Source organism: Thermobia domestica, chromosome 4 (assembly GCF_964235325.1).
Source record: "Thermobia domestica chromosome 4, izTheDome1.hap1.1, whole genome shotgun sequence".
In the NCBI taxonomy this organism is placed as follows: Eukaryota; Metazoa; Arthropoda; class Insecta; order Zygentoma; family Lepismatidae; genus Thermobia; species Thermobia domestica.
The window spans coordinates 311,425,392-311,441,922 of NC_137457.1; the positions used below are offsets into that span (position 1 = coordinate 311,425,392).

Sequence of the window (16,531 nt, forward strand, 5' to 3'; positions counted from 1 at the left end):
TTTTAAGTTCATTTATTTCACATTTTCGGCATCCTATAACTCCGAAACTATCCACTTTTGAGCACAGGTTTATATGAACTTTGTTTCTTATTTTGATGTGAAGAATGTGCTCCCAAAATATTGTAACACCCTGTATATCACAGTAACAATCTCCATTAAATGATATTAAACGTAAGAAAATAATAATATTGAAAGCTGGTCCTTTACAAGTAAAAGTTTCAGATTGTCAAAATACGTATGCATCACAGTAACAATGTTTCAAACTGTCAAAATTTGTATGTATTACGGCAACAATGTTTTAGATTGTCAAAATATTTATGTATCACAGTTACAATCTCCATTAAATTATGTTAAACGAAAAGGGAAAAAATAATATAAAATAAAATTTAGTTCTTTATAAATAAAATTTTCAGATTGGATATAATATTTTACACAAAATTAGGAAAATCATTGTTGAGTTTTGAATTAGTACTACTTTTTTTTTAAAAAGATGGTCACTTAGATTGTTTGGAAATTTCCATAGCTTCAGTGTACATTCAAAATATAATACTTCTATTAATGAATAGTATCTTCACAGCTGCTGTTCACGTACTCATAACATATTTCAAGATAAAAAAAAAAAAAAAAATACACTTCAACTTCCCAAAAGTATTTTGTCTACTGCTATTCAAAACAAAACAAACACGTGCTTCCTGTTATCAAATATATATATATATATATATATATATATATATATATATATATATATATTCATTTAATAAGACACGAATCACCTACAATTGATTTCGAAAAAAGTTCACACAGTCACCACTATAATTCATCATCTAGGCGAGGATTCTTCTGTGGAAAATGGCTAAGCTTGAATGCCGCTGAGCGTTTACCCGAATTATTCACAGAAGAAGGATCTTGTAACCATCTAGCTTGTGTTGCGGGCCCGTAACCTCTATGATTGCGTGCTGTTATTCGGAAAATAATGGCAGGCTTTGAGGAAGTATCAATATGAGCCGCTGCTAACGAAGAATTGGGTACAACGCACTGATTTGCTGGACCGCAATACACCCGAACAAAAGTCAATTGTTTAGAAGTACTGCTGAAAATCCTCATATCTCTTTCAGAATGTGCTGTTACACTCTTAACAGCCATATATACAGAATATTCTATAATGTCTCCACCTGTAGTTTGTGGTGGCTCCCAAGATAGACGAGCTCCGTCTGTATATTTTGAGATTTTTATTGCAGAAGGTGTCCCTGGATAGCCGACAATGCAAGTTTTAAACGCTACCACCTCACTCCACGAACCCCTACCACATTCGTTGATACCGGCGACACGAAGTTTGTATATTGTTGCTGGTTCCAAATCCACTTTCTTTAACATAGTATCGGGATCATATTCCACAGTAATGTCTGTCCTTGTTTCACCATCTTCTACTGGTAAGTAGTAACATCGTACAATATAATTCGTTTCGTTAATGATCCCAACGTCGTACCACTGACTTTCCATCTTCAAGTCCTGTTGATCCTCTGTTTTAATGCCATTGGTTGACATTGAATCACTGAAAGGTACATTTGTCATACTGTTCGCTGTGCTAATCGCGGCAGAAGCTAACGTAGTCAAAGCGTCGGAAGATTCTTGTATCGGTACACTACTGATTACACTCACACTTGATGGAATTTGTCTATTATTTTCATTGTCTAAGGGTTCTTGTTTTGTTCGCTGAAGCAAATCATCCACTGCATCTGAATAAAGTTTCAGTTCTTTCAAACTTCCTTCTTCAGTACTTGAAAGACCACTTCCAGCATTTAATAGTCGATATTTTTCTCGTATTATGTCTTCAGTCTTTAAGTAGACGCAACTTCTCCAAGGCTTATTTCCTTCAGTATCACTTTGTGATTCAAAGCTAGATACGAATGATTTGTTTGTAAACTCCGATGTACTTCTACACGTTACTATACTAGGCTGTGACTCCTGAAAAAATATTTTTTTAGATGGATTCCGAATACCAATGTTACAAAGGTTTGTATTTCCTCCAGGGTTATAAAGATTTGGATTTCCTGGATTGACATCGTTTGCACGATTTGTATTTCCTGAGTTACCTATTTGACTTAGATTGCCTAAATTTTCCTTATCAGGATTGTCACTTACTGGATTTCCTGTACTTTCTAGATTTCTGTTATTTTGACTTCTAGGAATCTGAGAATTGGTCGGATTTTTTGGAGTCGTATTCTCCGAATTATTTGACTTGAAAACGTTTCCGAGGTTGTCGAACTTTTCTCCTCTTTGGCTACTATTATTTGCACTCTGTTGACAATCACTCGAAGTATCTAGCCCTTGATTACACATAGGTAACAGTTTACCCACGTCATCACGCACAATAGAAGTTAGATTACCTGGACTTTGTGAGCTATGTAGTTGTATTCCTTGAGAATCCTGGCCTGCTTCTCTAAGAAAACTAGAATGAGAAAGCTGAGCTAAATCAGAAAAGAATTCTCGGTTCACCTCAGATTGTCCGTTGAATGATGTTGAATCTGCAACAGCTCCCATATTTTCAAAAGTATCTTCTGAGTTTCGTTTCAAAGAACCTTCAGCAGGTTGGAGATCTGAAAGTTTAGTTTCTGAAGCAATTGTTGTTAAAACGGTTGACACGCTACTAGTACCTTGGTTTCCAGCAGTAAGTGCTTTAGAATTTTCAGAAATGGATGACGCAGCAACGGATGTAGCACTTGCTACGCGTGTAATTGTTTCTTTTACATCACTTCTGATTAACCGAATAGTCAGCGGTTTGCATCCAAAGGTAGCAGCAACCTGAGTTTCAGATTTTAAAATGCTTTGGGTAGGTGACGGCAAAACTTGTTTTGACCTTGTATTTGCAGCCGTATTCCCTGCTTCATCTATCGGTTTAGCTGCAATCGTTTCCGCTGTACTTCCTTGCTGCCTAGGAAGAATAATTTTAATCGGTTTTGTTACTGTTGATGTGTCAGTACCTGGAACTGCTCCAGACGACACAATAATCATCTTCACTCCAGAATGCGCAACCTCAGTGTTTCTTGATAACGGCAGAACATTCAGCGTCGACGTTGGTGTAGCACCAGTTCCTCCCTGGGTGGTACTTACTGTCTGATAAGCTCGTAAAGCTGAAGCTGTTGTCACTGCAATAATATGGGACTGCGGCTGTGAAATAGGAGCAGATCCAGGTTTAGTTGCTCCAATGTTTTGTATTGGCTGAACAGTCACAGCTTGTGGTTTGTTCCCATCGACAACACTTGAACATGTAGTTTTCACTGTTGTTAACATCTTTGGCATCGATCCTGCAGCTGCGGTACTCACGCTTACGAGCTTGATAATTTTAGCTCCTTGTGGAATGCTTTTTGTTGTGTGACCCTGGAGTGTTATGACCTGCTGATCACCTTTATTTAAACTTACTTTTGGCATGTTAGCAACAGTCGTTCCCTGACTTCGTTTCACCAGTGTGACGATTTGGGGCTGCCCTGAACCTACTGAACTCATTCTATGTTTCTGCTTTTCTTGTTGTTCCACCAGCGAGGTTTCGGCTTTCAGCAAGCTTACACCAGGACTAGCTAGCCGGACAGTTTGTACTTCTGAAGATGGTACAGATGACACTTTGATCTCTTGTAGCTGAGGACGAACGACCCTTATGTCTGGTGATGCTAAGCTCGCAGTGACTGATGACGATTCTACTGTTTTGATCTGAGTGACTGTAGCTGCTGCGGACAATGATTGAAAACCAGTAAGAGTACTCGTTCCTGTTATTGGAGGGGTCACTAGCGATGGACTGTTTTGCGATATCAAAGCATTCGTAGTGATGCTTCCTCCACTTGGTGATAGAATCATCGGGGAAGAAGAGGTAACACTAATAGGAACTACTTGATGGTCTGGCGCAATGATACCGTAAGCCCTTGGAGGGATTTGCACTCGAGGTCTTAGAACAGGTGTTGCTACCGACAATCCAGGAAATGTAGTCATCACGGTCGGCTGTGTTACATCATATTTCTGAATTTGTAAGAGGTAGCTTGTAGCCGAGGGAACCCCATTCCAACGTACTTCCAACGAATGTGTCGACGCTCGAACTAACTCAACCCTCCCAGGAGAGGGAGGCTTCTCCACTTCTACGTACCACAAATCTTTGCAACAAACCTGGTTATTCCATGCTTTACGATAATTGTCCCGGCCCGACCAAATGTAAAGTTTAGAGTGTATAGCTACAGCACAATGGCCTGCCCTCGCTCTGGGCACAGAACCTTCAACTGCATCTACTGTCAAAGGCTCCCATGATAGATTCTCGAGATTTAAACACGCTAGCGTGTTTGTACACTTCCATTCTTTTACATGCGTTGCAACTTCGAAGTTATCCATCACAAGAGGTACCCAACCTCCAAATATGAACATTCGATTACCAAATAACGTGGCACTGTGAAGTGATCGTGGTAGTGGAGGAATCCCACTAATAATAGGTTTGCTCCAAGTCATTGAGTCTACATCCAGCAACCAGATGTCACCTAATCGGCTTCCATTCATTCCTCCATAAATTACCAACTTTTCCTTTCCTGTTTCCTTGTTCACATATCCTACTCCGGTGTGCGATTCTCTTGGTGAAGGGGGTTCACCGTAAGTCATAGGAATTTCCCACGATAATAAGGAATTCGAACGGAGTTCTAGGACGAATAAATCGTTTAAATATCTGGGTATATTATTGTTTAGATCATCACCATCATTCGCTAATCCACCGAAAACAAATATACGATTTCCAATTAACGTGAAACTATGTCCCAACCGTGGACAAGGAAAGAAGCCAAATTTTGAAGGTTTGGGTTTTAGCCTATTCCATTGCCACTTGTTAGCTTGCAACTCATATAAATCATTAGTATATTTACCGTATTCAAGCATTCCACCAAATACCAAAATCTTTGTCCCGACTACGGTAAAACCAAAGGCAGCACGTCCTGATGGAATATCGCCCTTCACAGAAGGAATAAACCATGTATTATTAGCTGTATTGTACACATGAAGTTCATCGATGATACCTTCATTACCACCACCGAATACTACCATTAAGTTTTTGATTGCTACAGCGCGGTGGCCATGACGAGGTCTCGGCTGCGGGCCAGCATAATTTGAGACCCGCTTCCACTTCAGAATAGGAGCTGCCATGGCAAACAGGTAGTTCCTTTATGTTGCTTGGAAATATGCCCAGACTGCCTTGCTCCAATGATTTACACACCTGGAAAAGGAAATGTACAAGTATAAATTACTGACAATAGTAACTCCATCAATATATAGGGTGTTACAAAAATATGTCACAATATTTTGGGAACAGATTCCTCCCAACGAGTTAAGAAATATTTCACATGGATCTGTGCTCAAAAATGGATAGTTTTGGAGTTGTAGGCTGCCGAAAACTAGGGATGGCCACAAAGTTCCGGTTCCGGCGGAACCGGTTCCGCGAGGAACCGGTTCTCGGAGATCCGGTTTTCAGAACCGGTTCTGGAACCGGTTCCGAACCTGGATCCGAAAACCCGGTTCCAGAACCGGATCTTAGGAACCGGTTCCAGACCTGGATCCGAAAACCCGGTTCCAGAACCGGATCTTAAGAACCGGTTCCAGATCTGGATCTGAAAACCCGGTTCCAGAACCGGATCTTAGGAACCGGTTCCACATCTGGTTCTGAAAACCCGGTTCCAGAACCGGATCTTAGGAACCGGTTCCAGACCTGGATCCGAAAGCCCCCAAAGACCCGTAAAGGAGGCATAAAGTTCACCTTCAAAAATAATGCAAAGAGGACCATGCGCTTGTGTCTTCCCCGCCCAGACCCGTTTGTGCCCCCAGAAAAACAATTTTGGTCCACCAGTGGGTGTTTATCCAAATGAGTTGGCCAGTTTGCCTGTTTAACCAATGAGTTTGCCAGTTACCCAGTTTATTTAGCCAAATGAGACAAGCTGCCGCCGCCTGGGCGCCTGCCTGTCGCTTCCACCATTTCATCTAGCATACTGTTCACAGCTTGCCAGCAGCTCGGGTTTAGCGTAGGGATGGTCACAAAGTTTCGGTTCCAGCGAAACCGGTTCCGCGAGGAACCGGTTCTGTTTTCAGAACCGGTTCCAGACCTGGATCCGAAGAACCGGTTCCAGACCTGGATCCGAAGAACCGGTTCTAGACCTGGATCCGAAGAACCGGTTCCAGACCTGGATTCGAAAAACCGGTTCCGGAACCGGATCTTCTAGAACCGGATCCGTTCAGACCCGAAAACCGGTTCCACCAGGAACCGGTTCTGGCCATCCCTACCGAAAACGTGAAACAAGTGAATTTTTAAAGTCCATAGCTCTACTACTATGGGACTTATCGTAATTGGGTGAAGACATCACTGAGGAACTGGTACGTCAACTATCCAAATATGCAGTACTCCAGTACTTGCACACAAATTTTTAGAGTGGTAGGTGGAGAGTGATAAAGTGCTCCGAAACAGCCTCTCTAAAAATGATTGTACAAATACCGGAGGTTCTGAAACATGGATATTTAGATAGTTCCTCATCCTAGTTCCTCAGTGATGTCTTAACCCGATTAGATCGGTTCTATAGTAGTGAACTATGGACCTTTAAAGTTCATTTTTTTCATGTTTTCAGCATCCTATAACCACGAAACTACGCACTTCCAACCACAGGTCTATATGAACTTTTTTTTTTCTTATTTTGATGGGAAACTTGAAGGGAAAGTGGAGAGAAGGGAGGCTAAAATTCTGTAAAAAAAAAAAAAAAAAAAAAAAAAAAAAAACTCGAGAAGGATTTGAGTGAGAGGGAATGGAAAAAATAGAAGGCAACAAATAGAAGAATATAAAGAAGAAAATCAAACAAGGAAATCCCGACCCCATATAGATATGAAATAAAGACTGATAAAGAACAATTCTTCCGTATTTTATATACAGGAAACTCTAACTTTCAGATTCAACACTGAAGTTAAAATGCATTTTTAAATACACCAGTAAATATTGGTATACCTGCTTAACCTATTAAATTAAGAAATATCCTTATGTTACATATATTGTAGGAGAAATATCAAAGAAGTAAAGAAAAGAATTTTCTTTTAACATTTATCTACGCTGTCATCACAGATTTCAGTTTAAAATGCATTCAAAATTAATGAAGAAAAAATACATAAAAGAATTACTGGTCGTTTACCATCCGGATTTGGATTAGACATACTACTTTACTTCTTTGTAGAAAACGAAAAGATTAAAGCAGCTACTTTTACTTCTCTCTTAACATTTTTTACAGTCATTTAAATAATTCGATAAAATCCCGTCTAAATTTTACATTGTAAGGATCACAATACGAAATTTCCTTTAAAAGTGTCTAATTTTAGGTATGCGAAACGAAATCTTTCAGTATTACGTCCCATGGTTATGCCGGCTAGGCTAAAGGAGACACTGTGATGAGAAATGAATGCAATGGTGGAATGTAGAAGTGGGAGGAAGCACGAGAACTCCGAGAAATCCCACGCACACGATCTTTGTCCACCACAAAGTTCACTTGGCGCGAGCTGGAATCGAATCAGGGATTCCACGCACCAGAGGTGAGCGCTCTACCACTGAGCCACCGCGGCCCGCTTTTAAGTATACAGTTTAAAGGTAAAAAGATATAGAAGTATATGTCCTAACACAGAGATAGAAAAATAATTTAATTATGCAGTTACAAGTAGAAACTAACCACTTTTAAGCTAATTTGAAATTTAAGAAATACAGATCTGTCACGTGCTATTTTTCAGGGCAGGACTGAGATGTACTTAGCTATGGACGCTAACTGAGACCAAAAAAGAACCATATAAAAACTATCACTCAGAAGTTTCTTAATGATCCGAATTTGAGAAATCATCTACTGTGAACCTATTATTTTGAGACAAGAATTTTCTCACTGTGTATCAGAGACACTCCTGTTCAAAGCATAAAAATTGGCGACAGTTAGATCGAGATATGACATACTGTAGATGATAAATCTAATTATAATTGAGAGGTGTAGATGCAAAAGTGGCAATCTCCAATTTTTTGAGAAATTGAGTTAGAGGTGGGACTATATTGTTTTAAGTATCCCCGACCGAGCGGTGAAGTCTGTTTGGATGAAAAACTACATCCTACCAGTAAAAACTGAAGGCGAATATCACGTGACGCATCCCTATTAATCGTAGAAACAGTTTGTACCTTGTTGGTTTCGTTATAAAGCAGAGTTTCCAAATGTAGCACTCAAATTTCCCTATTATGTACCAGAAGCGGGAAAATTCCACCCAAATCGAAAAAAAAAAATGTTTTTTTTTTTTTCAGGAGAAAATTGCCTTTTTGTTCTAAATTTCTCCCCTCAGGGATATTTATAGACATATAGAAGTGGTACCGTTGGAAACCTACTCTTATTTGGAACAAAGCGGGATACAAATTATGATCCTAGAGTAAATAGACATGTGCCAGGAACTTTTCCAATGTTTGAATTTTTGCTTTATTTACACATTTTTAGTCAATGAGTTTAGTAAAGTACTGTATCTACAGCATTATCACTATGTATCCTAAAATCATGACTCGTACCTCGTTCTCTTTGGCATGAATCGGCCTTTCGAACGGTATAACGTGCATATCCCTATCGTGCACCTGAGGGGAGAAAATTCCCCCAAAAGGGAAATGTTTGTGAAAATATCTCCACGTTCGTTTTCAAAACTTGCAATTTCCAATTTTGAAACAGTAATTACAAAAAATGAGGGACTTTCTCTGGGGAAAATTTATGTTCAACCCTCTAATATTGCTACGATCTACTATGCCAGAAAATTTGCACGTTAAAATCTTATGGGGTTTACGAGATATCAATTAATCGCTCGTCCTAAAAAATTCGGCCGAGTGGAGATTGCCACTTTTGCATTTACACCCCTCAATTCTGAAAATAGAAACACAAAATGACAATTTTATATATTTATTTATTTTCAAACATAATTCCAGATACAGTAAACGCCAGTTTACACTGTAATATCTAACAAATCTAAGAGATGATCACATAATAATAATAATAATAATAATAATAATAATAATAATAATAATAATAATAATAATAATAATAATAATAATAATAATAATAATAATATGTAAGTAATAACAAGAAAGGTTGGCAATAGCTGACTAGAATTTATCAATTAAAATAACGTCGTAGTGCAAAGTTATATGCAGCTTCAGAATTAAATAAATCTACGGGTGTATGTGATATTTCATTGTATAACTTAGGAAGCCTGAAGCCTGTAGAACAGAGAGCGTTGAACTATTGACAGTCTAGGTCGTACTATATGTAAAAGATGTGTGTAACGTGTTTGACTGAATGGAATTCGGAAATACAATTTTGAGAGTAATATTTCGGATCTGAGCTGGCCATGTGTGAGTTTGTACAGTTATTTGAGATCACTGATTTTATGTGCTGCTTAATACGAATATAAACAAAAGTGTGGGAGGTGAGGTAACATTAGTTTTGTTTAGAAGATACAGATATACAGGCTCAATGCAGTGACAAAAATTCGAAAAAAAAAATCACATATTTTGCAGTTCTGTAGAACTTTATTGATACAGAAACGTTTATAAAAGCAAAAGTATCTTTTAAATAATTAACATTTTTCTCACCAGAGTATGTACTTCTTTATTAAAATTAAATTTAAATTAATTCGTGACAGTTTCCATAACGTAACGTTCATTGCCATATGTATGTTCATATTAATATAGATAATAGAAGCATCATAATATTAAATTATTAATACACAACCTCAATTGTTGCCTTTTATATAATTTTATATGTAACAATAAGATAACTGGAAACACAACTACATAATGTAAATTATGGGAAGTTCAAGAAGAAATACTGCATGTAACAACTTCTTGCATGCTCTGACAAATTCTCAATATATAGTGATGAATGATGGTAGACCAACAAGAATATCACTGCATGGGAAAATTGCACTAGATATAACTTTTATCGTCATTTCAAAGTTTTTTTTTTTTTTTTCACAACATACTTTTCTGAAAACATATAACAAATCATACTAGAAATAAACAATAACTCTGTACGAAGAACGATTTCTCCTGCGATATTTCCAAATCCCATATGAACAGCATTAATCAACGCAAGATATTACAACAAAGTTTTCAAAAGGCGTGAAATTAAATTTCTATTCTTATTACAAAACAAACACTTCATCCAGTTCCCTTTCCAAGTTGTAAAATGTCAAGGACCGACGAGACGTTGCCACGTTGGATTAAAATGTCTATGCGCTGTATTAGATAAGATGTAGAACGAACTTAGCCGGAAACGCGAGAAAAGCGTCTTCCCAGCTCCCTAATAAATTCAAGATTTCTTGCACCCCAAGCCCCACTAGCAATTGGAGTGAAAACAAAATTTTCGAGAACGTTGTTTTACTTTCTTTGTTTTTCGCTTCTCTGCGATTAGCAACAGCTCCAGCGTTCATTACGGATAGAGAAAGACTTGAATGAGCGTATGTACCAGTGCATGTGAAGTCCCATAATAAGCATTTGCCTCTCATCCATAGAACCAATGTCATCCCATCCGGTCGCTTTCCATCCGAACGACAGCAACCAGAAGGTTCCTATATTGAAGAAATTCCAGCAGTGTTAAGGGCTCGTAGTATTATATCATTAATGGAGGAGTGTCGGGCGTATATACCAGCGCTCTGCATACATGAAAGGCCATGCAGGCCACGTTGGTAAACCTGATCTTCACAAGCTGGACAGCGATGAGGCTCACAAACAGCTAAACCTAAACGTAAAGCAACAGCAATTCGAAAGTTTTCGTTTGATAAATGATGGTCTATAGGCGAAGAAGGTATCGCCATTAACCATACACCCGCTTTGGGAGATAAGGCAGCAAGGAGCCTGGTTTTATCTTCACAGAACAAGATTGTAACAGATGATTATTTAAGTGAGATGCAATTGGTATATACCAAGATAACTGATAACACTTTCTGCTAATTTCTGGGAGATTTTTTGTCTGCTAAACTTGCCCACTTACTAGAGCTTCCTGAACTAAACCCTCTGTGTTCAAACAATAACTCTGAGGAAGGAGATCCTCAACTAAACGAAAACATCCGTGATAAGAATGTAGGAATCGCCATATCCACAGCTAGTCGAATACCAAGACCACCCAAGCCAACAGGTAAACATGCTTGCATCCATGAGCCGTCATTTGAGGAGCAGTTAAAAATTGATTCAAAGCCAGTTTTCAGGACACTATCATATTTTTCCAGCAATGAAATCTCATGCCAAGATAGAAAGCATCGTAAAAAATAGGGTAAACGAGTAATTGATAAAGATATAAGATATTGTTATAATTTACAGTTTAATTTTAAAATTTTATATTATAATTGTTTTTATTAATACAGGAATGCAAATAAGCAACAAAATTTTACTAGCCCAAGAAAAAGAGCTATTAGCTCACATCCCACAATAGAAATCATTTACTTACCTTCGGTATGATATTAAATACTCGCCCGCACCGATGAACCTTTGGTAGTGGTTATTTGCATCCCTCATAATATATTAAAATGAATATACATATGCCAATTAACGTCTGAGGAAGATAACGTTACGTTATGGAAACTATCACGAATTAATTTAAATTTAATTTTAATAAAGAAGTACATACTCTAATCAGAAAAATATTAATAATTTAAGTAATATATAGTAACACAGAGAAAGTTAGAAATATCACATTTTCAAAATGTTTTACGACGGCCTATATACGACCTCCTGTGCTTAATTGTTACCGACTGGAAGTGTATATGTAGTGCCCGTAGTTACTATTCCAACGAGTAAAAAATTGAGCAGATGAAACTATCGCAAACATTTTTCAATATATGGTATTCAATATATATGGTATGGCCTTTCAAAAACTTTCAAATATCAACAAGGTATAAACGAAATTAAAAAACATGTAAAACTTGTTTTTCTTTTGAACTTCTGTCACTACATTGATCCCATATGTCTGTTTTCCAAACAAAACTAATATTTACATGAACTCTCACATTCGTTTATACTATGCAGGATTGAAGTTTTTGGTTGATTTTTAAAATTTAAATCGATTTTTTTTATTTAAATCACTTGTATTATATTAAAAAAAAAAAGCTGAAGGAAATTTAAATTATGTCCGTTTTCTTAATTGGTAATCTACGGGACTTCAGGTTTCTTTATTAAATCATGGTAGAATAAAAGTGAAATAATGAAATTTCTGACATTTATGTTGTTTTCTGCAAAGTGTTTCTCACAAGTGACAGTTACTCAATAGCAGTATAATATAATTTAATTTTAATAACTGTGTGTTAAAACTATTTTGTTTATTACAAACTAAATACACCTATTATTTAAAAAGTAATTAGCAGGATTCCAAGACAACATGATACGTAATCAAATGCAGTTTAGTTCGTTCCTTTAATCGATGCCTTAACTTATATTTTGGGGAATTGTTATTCTGGCAACACTGTAATTTCTATGGATGACAACATTGAAAATTCTTTAGGTTCATATTTTCTGTTGTAGAATAACATTGTCTATGATTGTGGAAAGTTGCATTTCGTTATCTTCTTTCACTCATTAAAAACAAGCAAAAGAAAAATGATAAATTTTGTATTATTTTTTAGTATGTCAGGCTCTTAAGACTATAAGGCCAGTGTTGCCATTCAACTGGTTCACCGAACAAGTTGTTAAAAAAGACAATTTCATACATCATGTCATGTCTCTTGTGTACCAACAAGATTTCTTTAAATGCGCTGAGGAAGACGTGAAGAGTGCCTCGAAATTGTTCTCAGATTTTGTGTCTTCTTTGGATATTTTAATGTATGACAGTGTTTATTTGCTGTTGACTTCCTGGAGTTATTTTGTGCATTAGATGCAACGAACTGACAGGCTTACATTTCTTCACTGAACGAGTATAGAAGTAGTACTAGGTGAAATAGGAAACAGGAGAACGATAATAAAGGAAAAGGTAAAAAAAATCACGAGAAATAGTTGTTTGTGTGTATGGAAAATGGTTATTTATTTAGATTAATAATAATAATAATAATAATAATAATAATAATAATAATAATAATAATAATAATAATAATAATAATAATAATAATAATAATAATAATAATAATAATAATAATAATAATAATAATAATAATAATAATAATAATAATAATAATAATAATAATAATAATAATAATAATAATAATAATAATAATAATAATAATTTGTGTTTAGAAGGTCGGTAGGTAGAAACATCGAACTTATAAGAGTTCTCAGGGTGTCTACTAAAATTCCAAAATGAAATTTTGTGACTTTTTCGTGACCTTTTCTTTACCAAATCTCACAATTTCCCAACATTCTCAAGAGCAAATTTGGGTGCAAAATTAGGCCGAATTTTCATCCATGCGATAGAAACGTACTTTGCTAGCGATTTGGTAGCGTCTAAAGCCGACCATAGACGTTTTTGGTGGTGAATTTTGACGTTTTATAAAACAAAATTTTCCAATCTGTACTTATATTTGTACAGTTAAAAAAAAATCGTGACCCAAAAGCTAAATTTCGTGACTTTTTCGTGACTTTCGTGACCGTTTTCTGATTTCGTGACTTTCGTGACCGATAGACACCCTGGTTCTTTACGTTGGCTTTCTCTTAAGTTCGTTTTTCATTATTATTATTATTATTATTATTATTATTAGTAGTAGTAGTAGTAGTAGTAGTAGTAGTAGTAGTAGTAGTAGTAGTAGTAGTAGTAGTAGTAGTAATAGTTGTAGTAGTAGTAGTAATAGTAGTAATAGTAGTAGTAGTAGTAGTAGTAGTAGTAGTAGTAGTAGTAGTAGTAGTAGTAGTAGTAGTAGTAGTAGTAGTAGTAGTAGTAGTAGTAGTAGTAATTATATTATTATTGATTTTGATAAAACATATACACGTCTAAGAATTTCCAGCAATATAAAATGTGAAGAAAATAAAAATAAAAATTGTCAAATTCGCGATTATTTGCTGGCAGAAGAAGTTTGATTAGGCTTTTGAAGGATTCCAAATGATAATTCATATCAGTCTTCAGGGAATATGAAGGTGAGTAGGTGAGTATAGACCTAAGTAAATGTGCCTTACATTCTGTAAGTAATTATAGCACTTTTATACTATTGTAAAATATTTCTCATAGAACATATACATATACATACACACGCACACACACACACACACACACACACATATATATATATATATATATTATGTGATCAAAAGTATCCGGACACCCCCAAAAACATATGTTTTTCATATTAGGTGCATTGTGCTGCCATCTACTGCCAGGTACTCATTATCAGTGACCTCAGTAGTCATTAGACATCGTGGGAAAGCAAAATGGGGCACTCCACGGAACTCAAGGACTTCAAACGTGGTCAGGTGATTGGGTGTCACTTGTGTCAGAAGTCTGTACGCGAGATTTCCACACTCCTAAACATCCTTAGGTCCACTGTGTCTGATGTGATAGTGAAGTGGAAACGTGAAGGAACACATACAGCACAAAAACGTAGAGGCCGACTTCGTCTGTTGACTGACAGAGACCGCCGACAGTTGAAGAGGGTCGTAAAGTGTAATAGGCAGGCATCTATCTAGACCATCACACAAGAATTCCAAACTGCATCAGGATCCACTCCAGGTACTATGACAGTTAGGCGTGAGGTGAGAAAACTTGGATTTCATGGTCGAGCGGCTGCTCATAAGCCACACATCACGCAGGTAAAAGCCAAACGAGTCCTCGCTTGGTGTAAGGAGCATAAACATTGGACGATTGAACAATGGAAAAACGTTGTGTGGAGTGACGAATCACGGTACACAATGTGGCGATCCGATGGCAGGAAGTGGGTATGGTGAATGTCCGGTGAACGTCATCTGTCAGCGTGTGTAGTGCCAACAGTAAAATTCAGAGATGATGGTGTTATGGTGGGGTCGTGTTTTTTTTTTGGGGGGGGGAGGGGGCTTGCACCCCTTGTTGTTTTGCGTGGCACTCTCACAGCGCAGGCCTACATTGATGTTTTAAGCACCTTCTTGCTTCCCACTGTTGAAGAGCAATTTGGGGCTGGCGACTGCATCTTTCAACAGGATCGAGCACCTGTTCATACTGCACGGCCTGTGGCGGAGTGGTTACACGACCATAACATCCCTGTAATGGACGGCCTGCACAGAGTCCTGACTTGAATCCTATAGAACACCTTTTGGATGTTTTGGAACGCCAACTTCGTGCCAGGCCTCACTGACCTACATCGATACCTCTCCTCAGTTCAGCTCTCCGTGACGAATGGGCTGCCATTCCCCAAGAAACCTTCCAGCACCTGATTGAAAGTATGCCTGCGAGAGTGGAAGCTGTCATCAAGGCTAAGGGTGGGACAACGCCATATTGAATTCCATCAGTACCGAATGGAGGGCGCCACGAACTTGTAAGTCATTTTCAGCCAGGTGTCCGGATACTTTTGATCACATAGTGTGTATATATATATAACAGAAAGAGTAAGATACTTATGAAAGCTCTGGTTGTACCATTAGAAACGCTGGGTTCGAGGTGAGCTGTTTGATGACATTGTAGAAGTTTTTTTTACTTTCGAGCGACGAAAGGAGAGAAGAAACTATGGTAATCGTGAAAATAAAAAAACGAATTTGATATTTTAATGGATTTACACGTTTCATGGCCCATAAATACCGAAAAAGTTATTTTTCGACATCTATCCGTCCACTCATCCTGATGTACACTCACCTAGAGGCCATATGGTTCAATGTATCTTAACCAAATTTTAAACTTAAGGTTTTTATGTGATCCTCGAAGAGATTTCTTTCTTTTCTTTTCTTTTTTTTTTAAATTTTATTCCTATTCCTGAAAATAAGGGTAGTTTACTTAAGGTTGAAAATTAAAGAATAGCTATTTTCTCCACGACGGGTACAACGATTTTGTTTATATTTCAAAAATCAATTTTCCTAAAACAATTCCATCATGTGATGTAAGTCATTTCTCTGGGAAAAATCGAGAAGATATAGTTTACTCTTGGAGGTGCAGTTACAAGAACCAGTTCATTGTGCTAGATCATGAAGACAATGAAGTCTGTTAATCACGATATTAACATTATCAACCACTGATAAGTTTTATGGTCTAGTTCCGATTTATTATAGTCATATCCTAGTGAAAGTACAATAAAACACAGCGAAAACATATTTTTTCAAGCAAAAAGTAAATCAATACAATTGGTGCACCTACATCGGAATTATGAGTGATCATACACACACTTATGATGTGACAACTGTCAGCCATTAAGAAGTTTCATGGTGTAGCTTCGAAGACTATAGTTAGATCCTCCTGAAATTTATGTGAAACAATTGGAAAAGAATACTCTTTCAAAAAAAAAAAGCAAACAAAAAAGTCATTAAAATTTGTGCACCTGTTATACTCGAACATATACGCATTAAATATATAAATATTATTCCCTCATATATATAAGGCAAAAA

General features: G+C 37.0%; 1 protein-coding gene across 1 annotated transcript in view; it reads right to left on the reverse strand.

Moving 5' to 3' along the window:
• Nucleotides 1–750: 750 nt before the first annotated feature.
• Nucleotides 751–16,531, reverse strand: part of LOC145684313 (host cell factor-like) — a 44,429-nt gene continuing 28,648 nt past the window's right edge. Inside the window, exon 2 of the mRNA XM_081756498.1 lies at nucleotides 751–5,236. Within this exon, the coding sequence (XP_081612624.1) occupies nucleotides 811–5,166 (4,356 nt within the window). The 5' untranslated portion in view covers nucleotides 5,167–5,236 and the 3' untranslated portion in view covers nucleotides 751–810. The remainder of the gene's footprint in view (nucleotides 5,237–16,531) is intronic.